The sequence below is a fragment of the Lepisosteus platostomus genome, chromosome 3, assembly GCF_059453375.1.
Source record: "Lepisosteus platostomus isolate fLepPlt1 chromosome 3, fLepPlt1.hap1, whole genome shotgun sequence".
In the NCBI taxonomy this organism is placed as follows: domain Eukaryota; kingdom Metazoa; phylum Chordata; class Actinopteri; order Semionotiformes; family Lepisosteidae; genus Lepisosteus; species Lepisosteus platostomus.
Genome location: NC_142613.1, coordinates 957,065 through 971,566, shown reverse-complemented (window position 1 = coordinate 971,566; position 14,502 = coordinate 957,065). Strand labels below are relative to the sequence as shown.

The 14,502-nt window shown below is 50.3% G+C and overlaps 1 protein-coding gene across 9 annotated transcripts in view; it reads right to left on the bottom strand.

The window, feature by feature from the left end:
- Positions 1–676: 676 nt before the first annotated feature.
- foxp3a (forkhead box P3a) overlaps positions 677–14,502 on the bottom strand; it is a 54,136-nt gene continuing 40,310 nt past the window's right edge. For 7 of the 9 annotated variants that reach the window (XM_088623673.1, XM_088623674.1, XM_088623676.1 and 4 more), the window contains 12 exons: positions 10,610–10,782; positions 9,842–9,919; positions 8,419–8,533; positions 7,782–8,004; positions 6,885–6,989; positions 5,906–5,993; positions 4,813–4,887; positions 4,228–4,378; positions 3,595–3,671; positions 2,855–2,956; positions 2,158–2,279; positions 677–1,511 (listed from right to left, as the gene is read on the bottom strand). In XM_088623673.1, the coding sequence (XP_088479799.1) occupies positions 1,439–1,511; positions 2,158–2,279; positions 2,855–2,956; positions 3,595–3,671; positions 4,228–4,378; positions 4,813–4,887; positions 5,906–5,993; positions 6,885–6,989; positions 7,782–8,004; positions 8,419–8,533; positions 9,842–9,919; positions 10,610–10,780 (1,380 nt within the window). In that variant the 5' untranslated portion in view covers positions 10,781–10,782 and the 3' untranslated portion in view covers positions 677–1,438. Of the gene's footprint in view, positions 1,512–2,157; positions 2,280–2,854; positions 2,957–3,594; positions 3,672–4,227; positions 4,379–4,812; positions 4,888–5,905; positions 5,994–6,884; positions 6,990–7,781; positions 8,005–8,418; positions 8,534–9,841; positions 9,920–10,609; positions 10,783–11,930; positions 12,239–14,502 lie in introns of those variants that run through there. The other 2 variants (XM_088623681.1, XM_088623682.1) reach the window with 2 other exon arrangements.

The window sequence follows — 14,502 nt, the reverse complement described above, 5'->3', positions numbered from 1 at the left end:
ACTGAATATTTAAACGGATAATTTCACTGTCGATAAATGCCTTCTTATTGACACTAATCTTTATTATCGATGTAACTGCAAACCTACCAAATGCAAACTTGTGTTTTTTACGCACCCATGCATATGCATTTAATAATGACACAGTAATGCGTTATATTATTATTGTTGTTGTTGTTGTTTATTGTTTTTATATATTGTTTTTGTTGTCGTTGCTTTCAGGAACATGATCTGTTCCTCTGTCTAGGGTTTGGTCACACCAGCACCGCCCTGTTCTAGCGGACCCGGGTTCGAGGCGACAGACGCACCGAGCCCGTGTGGCCGATGGCCTCTGATCCCACCTGTGACGTGGGAGAGGTCGGCGTGCGGCGCGCGGAGCGTCAGGCGGCCCGCGCTCCTTCAGCACCGCGGACAGTTCCCGCGCGCCTCCCGGCTCCCGGCCTCGCGCTCGCTCTCCCTGTCTCCCGCGGGCGCGCGCTGGCGTGGCGCCGACACGGGGAGCGTGTGGGCCCGTGAGGAGGGCGGTGAGGTGAGACCCCAGACACCAGCTCCCACCCCGAACCCCTCGCGTGTGGAAGACTCCACCCCACAGCCCCGTGTTCTCCTCTCTCCCTCCTGCACCCCTGCTCAACCCCCCCCACACACACACACCACAGGAAGCTCTTCCTTGACAGCCGTCCTCAATTTACACCTTTATTAGAGCAAAATAATAAAAAAAAAGATACATCAGGATCGTGTATTAAAGCACAGTGAGACAAAGCGCTGTGTAACAATGTCTCCCTTGACAGAGGTCCTACAACCGAACAAGTGTCGGTCCTGAAGCGGGCAGAGGCAGCGGTCTGCAAACAGAAGCTGCCCTCTTACATCAAAAAAATAAACCGCGTTCAGGGCTCTGGTTTGAATCCCATAGGGCTTGCTGTGTATCTACAGATGTAAACATCAAGCGCTGTGTTTCCAGCAGTTTCCTCAATGACATGAAATCCTTAGACTGTCTTTATTATTTCCTTTACATCCTGCAGTAGTAGCCAGTACTTCACTGAGAAACACCGTCTTTACATTTCATGGTTAAAATAACCACAACACCTTGGTAGGTTTGATCCAATAAAGGATGAGAGAGGTACTAGAAATATCCTACGTGAAGCCAGAATTCCTTTCAGAAGAAAGATGAAGACCCTGCTGGGCGGCGATGTCCTGTGGTACCATGTGCCCCAGCGCCTTGTGTGCAGTTTGCCTCGGCGCGGGAGAGGAGAGGAGAGGGGACAGCCACGCGGCTCGGTCCTGACAGCAAAAACACTTTCACGCGGTTACACTCCGAGATAAGAAAAAGAAAAGCTCGAGGGACCCGTCTCAGACTTCCACAGCTGCCCGTGCGTGTAACCGTGGCGACTGGCTCGAGGGGGTCAGGTGTGTGGTCAGGGCTCTCCGGAGGTAGTGGTGCGCCTCAGCTGCTGCCAGCCCACGCTTCCTGCGGGCAGAAGTAGGCGTAAGGGCCCACCCACTTCACGTCGTGATCCCTGCGGAGAGAGCAGACACAGGCCCCTGCCCGTCAGTCCTGGAGAGGAGGCACAGCAGGGCCAGCTCACGCCTGCTCACGCCTGAAGCCTACATCGTGCACGATCGTCTGCTTCAGGCCCTGCGCTGTTACACTTGGAGTTCGCACCCTGGTGCTCTGTCACTGCTGGGCTGTCCCTGTGCTCGCTGCCGATTTCAGTGTCGCACTGTTCTGTCGTATCTTAGCAGGTTTTGCCATTCTTGATTTTATAACCTAGAACGACCATGCTTGGGAATGATCATTCCCCCACTCATTTCAGATTATAAGACAACATTAGCATTACTATCTTATATATTATCTTACTGTATTATCTTATAATAATGCTCATATATAAAGAGTAGAAGTGGTTATTGTGACTCTGCTGCAGCAGGGTAGCAGATGTGACAGATATTCTGTGTGCTACCTGTGCAGGCACAGCTACATTTGCCCTCAAGACCACAAACTGTTGACCCATGTGTTACTTGGGCTTCAGACAGGTCACACCATTGTTCCTAACGAGTGTGTCCCAATTATTTTCCCCAGGCTGTGGTAATTAGTAACAGGATTTAGTCCCAACGTTCCCCATGGTTGTCTTGGCGCACAGCTCCCAGTGGAACAGGGAGCCTCACCTGCTGAACTTCTGCCCTTTCCTCCTCTGGAATTCCGTCTCGTCCACCGTCCACACCGCCCCCTTGCCTCCCTCCACGCGCACGAAGCACTTGTGCAGGCTCAGGTTGTGGCGCACGGCATTCTGGCAGGACGAGGGAGGATGTGGGAGCGAAGGAAGAGAAGCAGGGAGGAGGGAAGAGAGAGAGAAGGGTTCCCTGTGTTTAATCTTGATGGCAGTAATATGTCCTGTCATATCTATAGTGCAAATCGTAACATCAGCTAACCACCTATGATTACAAGTGGTGTTATGATTCAGCCAGGGCCAGTTTAGTAATACAGCCCTTCAAGAGACAAAACCCTTCAAAACAGTGTGCCGCATGCACAGTCATAGTGCGAGTGGGGCACAATTGAGAATGAATGGAGAGTAATTTCACGATCGCGTCTTGATGTTTTAACACGCAGCATCTGTGACTCAGCACGAGCGCTCCGGGCTGCAGAGTGCTGAGTCGCTGCAGCTCGTCTGCCGCTGCCTCTGGGTGTGGACTTGTTATTTTCCTGTGCTGTGCTGCGTGGGGCTGCCGCAGGCCGCAGGAATCGCCTGCCAGTCTGGGGCGGCCCGCTGCTCTGTACTGGACACGGTGTCCGGTGTGTTACTGCTGCTACCGAACTCCTGACACGCTCTGCTGCAGCCTGTGGCCTGTCCTGAGGGGAGTGTACCTTCCACGTGGCCGTGTTGTGGCGGAAGTAGAAGAACATCCTCATGAACCAGTGGTAGATCTCATTCAGGGTCAGCTGCTTCTCTGGGGATTCCAGTATAGCCTGAGGGCAACGAGGGAAAAAAACCAACGATTTCTCTGTTTCGGGTTAGCAAACCAAGACAAAGCAAGTGTGTGCATCAGGGACTGTTTAAAAATCACTTGAACAGACGGCACCTGGCTGATCAGGGAAGTGATCAGGGCACGAAGCTGTGCTCGCTGTGTGTTGTACTGGAGTGGTATTTGTATGAGAATTGAAACTAAAATGAAAATGAAAATAAATAATGTTATTTTCTTTTTATTGCTGTAATTGTGTTTCCTCTTGCATCTTTCTGCAGGCATTGGTGAGCTACAAGCATCTGGTTAAGTTCAGTTAGGTTAAATCACTTTGGGAATTTGAATAAGGCTGTTAGCTCAGGAGTCTTTGAAAGATGCTGTGCTATGTGTCCTGTCTCACTATGCAAGGACAGCACGCTTTTGTGTGTGCGTTGACTGAATTGTGCTGAATTGTGTTATTGTGTGGTACTGTAAACTCAGAAGCTCAGTGTTACAGAAAGTCAGTGTTGTTGTCTCTCTGCCCCACCCCAAGATAAACTGTGTTGCCATGCTAATTGATGTGTTTAGCTACAACTGTTCCAACTAAACATGCAAATAAGGAAATACGATTCCTATATTATAATAAATACAATTACTAGTGCTCACCCATCTAATCAGAGAGGCGTAGGTGTATGGAGGTCTGATGTTGGTATACTTGTAATATTCAATGCTGGGGACAATTTCTGTAAAACAAAATGTATACATTTAAATGCAGTAAATCCATCACCAGCATCAGGGGGATATGTCATAGTAAATAACTCCTCCTGTGGCTTTGGCTGTTGTCTGATATGAAGCCACATCAGCAAGCTGGCCAATAAAACTCACTCTAGTAACCCACTTCCACAGCTCACAGAGCCTCACAGAGCCACAGACAGGCACTCTGGATCAGATACCTCTCTGGCACATCTTCAAGCTTGCTTCTTTATAGAAGCCGGCCAGTGCGTTTCTGTTGGTATGATCTGGCACAGATCAGACTACAGGGCAATGAGATCCTGGTCCTTGCTCCTTGTTAATGTGATCCAACAGAGCAGCTCCTGCCTGGAGAGCTCACCCTCAATCAGCACAGAGGCAGCTGCTGCAGACTGTGCAGGAAGAGGAGCTGGCAGAAGGCACATGCCCTGTATCTGGTCTGGTAGCAGAGGAGAAACGTTTTCTACGTTGCACATTTTTACCAGGTTTTCACCAGGGCTGCGTTGACGCTCGGGCGAAGTGTCAGCGTAGCCCGTGCTCAGACATTACCTGGCATGAGATGTGAACTGGGCACGTGCCAGTACCCTGGTCGGACCAGTTCTGGGGTGTCTTTGGAGCCCGTGGGGGAGCCCTCCAGGAGGCGTGGCTGTGGGAGAGTCAGAGTGTAGTTGTGAGGCCCCTCAGACAGCTCCAGCGCTTTCTGAAAGAGCCAAACACAAGCCCGTTCACTTCCACACCCCGCCACCATGACGAGGCCCCCAGCCCCCCTCAGCCACAGACTCGGATTCACCGAGCTCACCGCCATGGGCTTGAGGGACTGGTTTCAGAAACGCTTGAGTGTTTTTCGAGAAGGATGCCTCCTGCTGTCATGACACCAAATCAATTCAAGTGTTTCCTAAATCACTGTAGACATAAGTGAAAAGATTGCTTTCATTTTTATTTTACACAGTAATTGTATGAATGCATCAGATGCAGATAAGCTGTACTGCTGCTTTAAACATTACCCAAGGGATCAACCCACAGGCAGCGCCGACAGGGTAAGACACTACCTTCTCAACCTCAACATGAGCTACTGCTCCGGCGTGTGTGAACTCGGGCTAGCAGGGCCTGACGCTGTGTGTACAGAGCACTCACCGAGCCAGCGGAGCGCTGGTCACACAGCTGAAGGTGGAGTTGCATGGCCACTAATCGCTGTTTCTCCACTGCGAGCTGGGAACACAACACAGATTGGTCCAGTCGTTAGCCCTCTGCTGCATTACCCAGTCTGCTCCTAGTTTGCATTCAGTTTGTGAATTTGCTCTCTTGGTGAATGGGAAGGGTTGTTGCACTCAGGGATAGAGCTCAGCTCTATCTGAAATAATCAGATCTGGAATCAAGGGACTCAGACTGCCTGCAGGTTGCAGGTGTGTCTGAATCTCTTCACGTTGTAGGGATGCAAGCAGTCACAGCGCAGACCAGTGAAGGTCTGAGACGAGTTTAATTGTAATGAAAATAGACGCTTCCGGAGAACACCGAAGGAGACACACATGCAATGCCCCGATTGCAACAGAGTTACAGAGGTTTTTATAGTCTGAGTCCAGCCGTGTTATTACATGAATGGGGGTTTAAGAGTCCACATTCTACTTATGGTCCAGCAGCTATTCTTGATGATATTGTCCTGACTTTCAGCTATTGCTGTGGTGTTGTGTGCAATACCAGGTGCCTGTACAAAATTTGCTCAAGCCAGGTCAGGAGACCAGGTCAAAGACCCCAGGCCAGAGCCACATTTCTACAACCTGACGGGGCTATAAGGAGGAGGCTGGGGACAGAGATGGAAAAAAAAAACAAGGATCTCCAGCTATATCCTGAAATAAGCTATCAGCATGGATAGACAGCTTGTTCCACACCCCCACCACCCTTTGTGTGAAACTGCATCCAGGTATGAGTTTTAAATGCACCTCCTTATGGTTTCCACTGGTATTGGCTCATCTGATATGAGGGTGGCGGTGATGTGTGTATGTAGGCTGGAGCTGGTTAATGTTCTATGCATTCTTTGCTGTCGATGGCCACAGCAGACTTAAGAAGGCTGTAAAATATAACTAAACTGGACTCAGTTATTACACTTCAGCAGTGAGAGCTACATATCCTGTGGAATGTGGGACAGTCCAATAACTGGGCAGGCCTTATCCAAGCACAAGTGGCTCCAGAGCTCTGTTCACATCAAGCAGACGGCTGGGCAGCAACTGACCTGGTTCTCCATCTGCAGAACCACCTGCTTCTGCACTCTCCACTGCGCCATGCTCTTCTCCCCAGGACTGTGGTCACTGTACAGGTGCCTAGAATTGAGCCAGTGATGAGTCCATGAGCCAGGAGCCCTGCGCCACCTGGGCTGTCCCTGCACCTGGACAGCTACAGCCTAGCAGGTTCTCCTGGTCAAGTTACAGCCTGAACTGAAGAGATAACCTGCTACAGTTCTCCCTGATCTTCATCACAGGATGGCTTCATGTTGAGCTGGACTAGCCTGCTAGACCAGGGCTTGAGGAAACAGCTGATGAGGGTGGGGTAAGATCTGACAGCTCTGTGAACAGGGGAGAACTGGACAGTGCCTGGAGATAAGAAGACTGCTGGCACTTGTTCAGTATTCCGTTAACCTCACATGTGCAGCTCAGGGTTCCCAAGAGGACTGTGGAACAATCTTCCCTAACACATGACATTGGCACATGAGTTTGAACACTAGACGAGAAAGCGATGAAATTCCTCTGTGGTCCCTGAAACCACTGGCGTCAGCACTGCTATGAAAGGAGGTTTTAGGTAGAAAACATCTTGAGCCAGATAAGGCAAATGATCCCGTGAGCAGCCACACTGACATGAGGAATTAACACTAACGCCAAGGTGCACAGGTGTGTTTCTCTGTCGTCACCATATCTGCTTCCTGCGCTGAAAGACTGTGTCTCACGTCAACTCGATTTGTTCAGACAGATTCTTCAAAACGACACTGATGCCAGACTGATCCTCAGCAAATCACGTCTGGACTGTGAGTGTGTCATAATTCCCTACGGGCTCACAGCCCCATTTTTCTAAGCAAAGCCGATTATGGAATAATAATAATAATATTAACAACAGTAATGGGACATTCCCTGGATCTCCAGAGCGAACCTGCCGTGGCAGCTGGTCACACTGGAAGTGAGGCAGTGGTCAGAGGGTGTGTGTGCTGGCCTCATACTTACTGAAGAAAGAGTGAGTATTCCTCAAACAGCTCCTCACAGCCCGGCCACTTGCACACCCCGTTCACAAACAGCGTCTTGGAGCTCTCTGGCACCTGCTGCACAGGACTAGGGGAGAGAGGACATCCGGGTGAGCTGAGAGGTTTGTCTGTGGGCTGGAACAGCCGTGGTTAGGAGGAGCACCCTGAACTGTGAGTGACCGCACCGGTCGGTGCTGATGCCTGTGAAATCTGCGCCAGGCAGGGTCAGCACACCACCACCGGTGTCCGCGGGGAGGTGTGCATGATGGGGCTCCCGTTTAAAAAGAGAGGGACAGCAGTGACAGGAGGGAGTCTTCTAGCTCAGTTTCTTGCTGGTGGATCAGATGGAGCTCCTACTGCGTGGCTGTTAGGTCCACCTCAGTTGCTGTGGGCGGCAGACTACGTGCATAGATGCAGTATATTTCAAGCTTTACCCCTTGTGTGGAAGTCCTGAAATGATGACTCTGCTATGCAGTGGGAGCTTCATTTGTGTCCCTGCCTGCTCTATCCTGCTCCTGCTCTATCCTGCTCTATCCTGCTCCTGCTGTATCCTGCTCCATCAAAGCACTGAAAGCTATATACATTAGAGAGGTACAATGTAAACCGCATGGAGAATTGTTGACCCCGAGGCTGCACACATTCTTACAACAGAGAGACTGTGTAGCGTTTATTTTCTAATAAAAAAGAAATGAATATAGTAATATTTCCAAGAAATGACCAGAAAAGTCTGAAATCAAGAAAACTGTCACTATATCTTTATTAAAGCAATCTTACTTCTTGATTTTCAATTTATTTATTTCATAAGGGGATCCAGGGCTGTAGGTGCGCTATATTTTTGTAGGGCTTTCTGCCACCATCTAGTCAAGAACAGGACACTCACCCGTCATTTCTGCTGTTTAGTGTTGAGCCAAGCTTCACAGGAGGGCTCGTCTTCCTGGGCTGGGGGGAGGTGCTTGTGTGCTGTGGGGAGGAGCTTGTCTGCCGGTGGGAGGGTACAGCAAGGTTCCCATTGGCCTCCACCTTGCACTCTGGGATGGAGTCAGATTTGGGGGCGGGGTTTACACCAGACAGCGGCGCAGCCAGGCTGGAGAGGCTGGACAGGGCTGCAGAGACACCAGAGTCACGCAGGGAGGAAAATGGACAACAATACTGCTTTGCTCCATTTGAGGAAGACTCACAATTTTGCATTCACTTTTCACCAGAATTAGATATCAAACTGACTGTAACACTGCACTGGCTGTGCGAGAGCAAAAAGTAAGAACTGTTTAAACTGTTCATAGCTTCTCATTTACAGCTCCAAGAAGGATCAAAAGAGGGGAAAAATCACTGGCAGCACTGATTTAAAGCTCAGGGCTGAGGAGAGTGAGGAGCAGCTTGAAGAACTCAAGCGAGGAGGAGCGTTCTGATAAAGATGTGTTTTTTTGCAGTTCAAGAGAACCTGTGCTGTTCGTCTCATGGCGCCATGAGCCCAGGCAGGGCAGGGGAGCAGCTCGGACCAGTCTCGCGATGCTACTGACCTTGGGGGACCAGATGACCACCCCTTCGCAGGACTGAAGGTCTGTGCTGCCCAAACTGGAGGGGGTTGAGTGAGACCAGCTGCAGCAGCTGCTTGCCCACTTCCTCGTTGGCATACTGAAAGACAGGATTTACACCTACAGTATAGAGCACCTTTCAGCACATTGTGGATCTCGCAGAACTTGAGAGCCAAGCCCCAGCTGGTGCACGCTGAAGAAGGTACGTATGTGTGGGGAGGGGAAGGAGGGTCAGGAAACAGGTCACTACCCAACAGTACAACAAAGAAACACGGGCCAGATTTATAGCTACGGTACGTACGAGTTTGTCACAGAGCCACGCCTCACCAAACCCCCAATACCCTTTGTACTGAAGGAAGATTATCGTCCTCGACCTTGAGGGACAGCCAGAGATTCCCACGTTCTAACCAAAAGCTCACGTTTCATGCTGGCTAAGCATCAGCCTGACAAAGATTGCGGGTCTGAAGCCTTAGCCATTGTCTTAATGCAGTGAGGCCTACAAAAACAGCATGTCCGTTAAAATGTGCTCTGTACACAGTGATCCAGACCGTAGTTTAGTGTATGATCAGAAAGACAAGAAGTTAGTACAGATACAGGGCAAGATAAAGGCTTATTACTATGACATTTATTGCTGTAGTATGCCTCTCAATCTTTACCTCAATGATTGATGGTATCAATCTCATATCTATGTGACTGGATACTGGATATGGGATCACTTCTAATGGTTTCTGGCCCACCTGCCAGCAAGCTGCTAGCACAATGACATCACAGCCACCTCCTCGCTCAGCTGCTGTTGTGACACATTTCCAACAGAGGGGGCTGTTTCAAAGCTTTGCGGCAGATCAGCCTGGAGAGAGTTTGAAGGCAGTTCAGCAGCAGAGAAACAGTGGTCTCACACCTGTGGCTTTGGTCCTCAAGGAAATCAAACTAGCAGAAGCCTGCTGCAGAATCCCAAAGACTGTCCCCAAAAAGCATGTGCGTCTGTTTGTGATGCACTCACTTCGTAACTGCGCTCTACAACAGTGTTTTTTTTTTTTTAAAGATAGAAGATATAACAACAGATAAGAAATTCTGTTTCTTTTTTCACAGAACAGCTACCCATCCTACTGCATTTACAGAGTTACTGTCCAAACGCCGGGGAGACACAAAGGGGCTGACGTCCAGACCAGGCCCTGCTCACGTTCCAGACCATGAGCACCCCAGTAGCCCCTGCCCCCGTAGTTTTATTACCAGTCCTGAGCTCAGGCTCAGCTGGAAATAAACTTTTATGGATTCGACAGACGGACTTCACTCCTGATCGCAAAACCCGGAAAGCCTCAGGGCGCCCAGCCTGGCGCGGCGGAGGGCTGCCGCGCGAATCGTCTCCGCTCCAGCCCCGGCCAGAGGGTGGCGCAGAGGGGGGACCCACCTGCTGGAGGAAGAGGGCCTGAAGCTGGGCCGAGCTGATGAGGGGTCCTCTGGGCCCGAGCAGGACTGGAAACGCCCCCTGCCGGTGCAGATGGAAAGGCAGGAATTAATCTGGGGCTGGGAACCAGGATTGCAGACAATATGAGACAACAGGAATCTTGTTTTTCCTCTGTGATTTCTTATGCTCCCCCATGGGCTTTAATACTGTGCGGGGGTCCCCACTGGCCTGTGGCAGAGCCCCCTGCACGGGAAGACCCCTCAGACCCCGCTCAGCTGCATGTGGCAGGCTGCAGGTTTCCGGCCCTCACTGGCGGCGCCAGGGGCCTGCGTGCTGATTGCCAACTTGGCAAGAGAGCCCCAGCTTGCCAAACTGGAGACGGTGGAGTCAGTGGAGCACGGCTGCTTGGGTGATCAATGACACGGCCCAGGTTCGAACCCGTGACACCGGCAGTGCGTAGGTAGCTCAGCCTGTGCCCGGAGCCGGTGCGGCCTCAGATCAAGAAGCTTTTCGGACACCTGCTTTGCTCCGTCTACACGATGAAGAAGAGAAGGACTTGCTGGCATTAGGGTCCCAGTTCAAGATCTCTGTCTCTATGTCGCCATCAGGAAGTTACAGTGATCAGCTTGAGCTCCGTCTGCCAGGTGTTTGAAAGACCAAGGCCCTGTTACTGCTGACTCTACAGCAGCTGCAGACATAGACATCACCCGCAGTGAGAGCACAGTCACCTCTCCCACACCTGCTAAATTCCACATTCTTCTTCATCATTACCTGGCCAGCACTAGCTTGGCTAGCTTGGCTAGCTTGAGCCTGGTGCTGTGGGGGGCTCCGTCCAGAGGATTGAGGAGGAGTCTGGGAAGGCGGCTCCGGCCTCTCGTTCTGCTGCTGACACCCCCTGCTGGCCGCCGCGCTGCTCTGCGTCTTGCTTTCACTGCCCGGCATCCCTGCAACGCAGGAAATAAAAACCCGACCCTCAGTTTCGCTCAGTAGAACTGAGAGGTGGTGTCTGATGCTTTTGACTCAGAACAACAATATTTCCCAAGTTTACCGGTACAGAAAATACCAAAGGACAGCAAGAGATGAGGAAAAAGAAATCTTCTGCTTAAATTTTGTTTTGGAAATTTATATTTGGCAAGTATTTGGGAAGAGAAAAATGGACTTAAACCTGAAGTGCATTCAAAAGCTCTGAAAGTCTGTCTTCTCAATTGATTGCTTCAACAGACACTGCTGGTCAGCCTGACTGTGGCAACAGAAAACGTCAGCTCTCGTACCCACAGCAGTGAATGCACCCACTGAAACTGGCCTGACATACGCAGCCATGGGTGCAAACTGCAGGAAAAGTAAGTAAACACTATTGGCTGGTGCCTTCCCTGAAAATACAGTCCTTAATCACGAAACAGAACGGTGCTCCTCACAGGAGGAGCTCAGCAGTTTGAGTCAGGATCTACACAGGCAGAATGCAAGGAGTCCAGCAGGCTCTGAAAGCAGCCTTCAACAGTACCACACATGGGTGAGCCTGCACTGGTGAAACCTGAAATGGATCAGGCTGCTAAGAAAGAGGCTTCCCAGTCCCCGGGCAGGTACAGATGTTCCTTTAATTCTGCAAATGAACTCTGCAAATGAACCGTCAGAGCGCACTGAGGGTTTGGAACAACGCTGTCTGAGTGGATTCCTGATATATACATTTGAACTTTCAGTCTGCTTTAGTTCAGATGCCGTGCAATCTGATCGTGCTGGCTGTCGACTCGAAAGGCCCGACTTCCTGCTCTTCTGCCCTGTGAGCTGCACTGCTGCAGCAGACACTGGGAGGTGTCTTTCTGGGGAACGCTGTAGGCTCACACGTCTCCCCTGGCCGCTTCATGTCCACACAAGCCCCAGCGCCTATCGGCCCGTTAGATTCGGCTCAAAAAAACGAACCCAGTCTTCAACCAGCAACTCTGGAGCTGCAGGGCCCAGTCTGTGCCGAGGAACATAGCTCAGCTCATCTTGTTCAGTTCTTCACGGCTACAGAATACCTTGAGGGTCACCATGCTTCAGACCAGCCGGACTGTGGGAGATGATACTGTAATGGAGTCTCTCTGCAGGGTTATACCGTATTTGTTCTTGCCTCAGCCTTCCTCGTCTCTCCTCCCTGATCGATGCTGGCGTTTCCTCTCTCCCTGACGCCACAGAGTGCTAGACTTTCTTCAAGCCCAGTCAGACAGGGCCCGGACCCCCAGACAACCGGGAACACGGACCACGCAGGAGGGGAGACGGAGGAGACCTGCGGGAGACCGCCCAGAGCGATGTCCTCAGACGTCAGGGCAGCCTTTTCTTGCCATTTTAAGATGCCACTCAGAGGCGCAGTGTTTTTTCCTACTGGGTGCACGCTCGAGCGTAACATGAAAGGTATCAAAACACTGTAGCAGCGAGGAGCCCACATCTTGAGGGTGAGCAGGGCCCTGCGGTCGTACACAGGTGCATTCCAAGACTGCGGTGAAGTGTGCAGATCAGCACTGGAGACACACAGACACACAGCTGCTGTACAGTACAGACACGCAGCTGCTTCAGAGACGTGTCTGAGCTCAGAAGGGGTTGGGGGGGCAGGACAGGTTGACTGAAAAAGCAGAAAAGCATCAGAGGAGAACAGAGCTTACAAGTGTCACAAAAACCTCTGTTTCTATTCCACCGTCTTCAAATGCTACATGTCTGACAGGCTCTTCCAAAACTGAGCTCCTTATACAGTTCACAATTGAGCCATATCACACATTCAAAAGGCTTTCCTACCTTTGCAGATATAAAAAAAATTAACTGTAATTGCAAGGTGCTTTTTGTCTCTCTGTTTTCTTACGCGATTCACCTACAGAGACATACACACCCACCTGGGTGACAGTCCACAGCCATTCTGCACCTGCAGCCCCACTGCACAGAAAGCTAGGGGGAGGACTGAGAAACTGCAGCACCAGCTGGGTACAGGGGGGCTTAGAGAGGTCAGTGTGTACAAGCTCAGGGTGGAATTGAGCCAGAACACCCTTGCTCTTTTGAAATCATCAAGAATTCATTTCCTGACCAAGCCTCATGCCACCACCAAACCCTTCAGCTTTGAACTGGCATTAACAGTCCTGCTGCAGCTGGCTGCATTAGTCGAAGCCTTACTTGTATTTTGACGTTAGTTAGATATTAATCCATCTTAGTCTAGGTGGGAACAAAATGATTCTGTCATTCAGCATTTTTAACTCTTACTGATCAAAAGAGCTTAAGGCCAACTATACATGAGCAGCCAATATGAAGTGTTGTAGTAATTAATCCATCACATTTACCAATCAGATCCAATTGGCTCATTGAGCACGTTATTCATATCAGTTGTTCCGCAGTACACATTCACAGAGCTGCTACAGAACACACAGCAATCAGAATTAGCATGAAACAGCATCACTAAAAGGAAACACAGTAAGTGAAAAATGCAGAATTATAGCCCAGCAGTGTGTACATTCTACACCAAGAATATTATTGAAATAGTTCAGATAAAAGCCTTTTAGGAGATGGAATGATCCCGATGCGCCTGGGAGGACGGATGGCCACTGTCTCACTCTGACAGTCAAGCTCAGCCCAGGAGGTTAACCCTACAAACCCCGAGTTTCACACAGCCCTCCGTCACTCTAGGAGACGATAATGAGCACAACAACAAAAAGCTGCTTTTTTCCCCTCAGCTGAAAGGGAGCTGAAAGCGAAACCACCAGTGAAATGTGACCAAAGTGTAAAAAGAGCTCTTGCTCTGTCTTGATCTGTCTGAGGCGTTTTGAAGTGAGTGTCTAAAACACAAACAATTTCGCTCTTGGGGGAATTCCTGTACACAGTTCTTCACCTTCGAAACCTGAAAGGAAGATTTTTATGTTCTCTGCACTTTCCTGTTTGTTAATTGAGTCACTTTTGCAGACGCTGCTGCGTGTGTTGCTGTCCGCGTGATGTGTCTTTTGGGCAGCAGCTGATGTACGCTCTGAATAATCCCCTTGAAGAGGGTTTAAGCCGACAGCTGTCCCACGACAGCGCCCGTCGAACACCTGTACATTACGGCTTCAGTTAGGCTGCCTTGCTCTTTCATTGCAGCCTGCACGTTTTTCTTAAAGCACCGTGAAGAGGTGAGAAAGCACCTTCTGGCCGTCAGAATTCAGTCTTTTCAGTCTGTATGTGGTTGGCCTACTAAGATTTTTGTTTAACAGGTAGTTTAACAGTAAGGGATGAATCTGAAATTAATTGAATCATAAATACAGGTAGCTTTGCCCATATAAGTAGGCACATGTCAGCAAGTCTCCTGGTAGAGTTTTAAAATGACAGCTCCCAGGTTTCAGGGGCTGAGCGATCCTTTAGGAAAAGGAATCTGACAGTGTTTCATTGGGCTTTTTTGTTACAGCCCATGAATGCCAAGCCTTGTCCCAGACTGCTGTGCTACCGTCTCCTTCTTTGTCTTGCAGTGAGCGAACAGCAGAGGAGGCCTCAGACAGGGGAGGGTGCAGCTCCCACACACAGACACCTGGCCAGCTATACAGGCCCGGGAGTCATCGCCTGGCTCCAGATCCAGCAGCACGAGGATCGCTGCAGCTTGGAGAATCCTATTCCGGATGACCGGTGCCAAGTCCAGTTTAGTCAGTGACTGACTGGGTGACCTGATTTAACCACTAGGCACT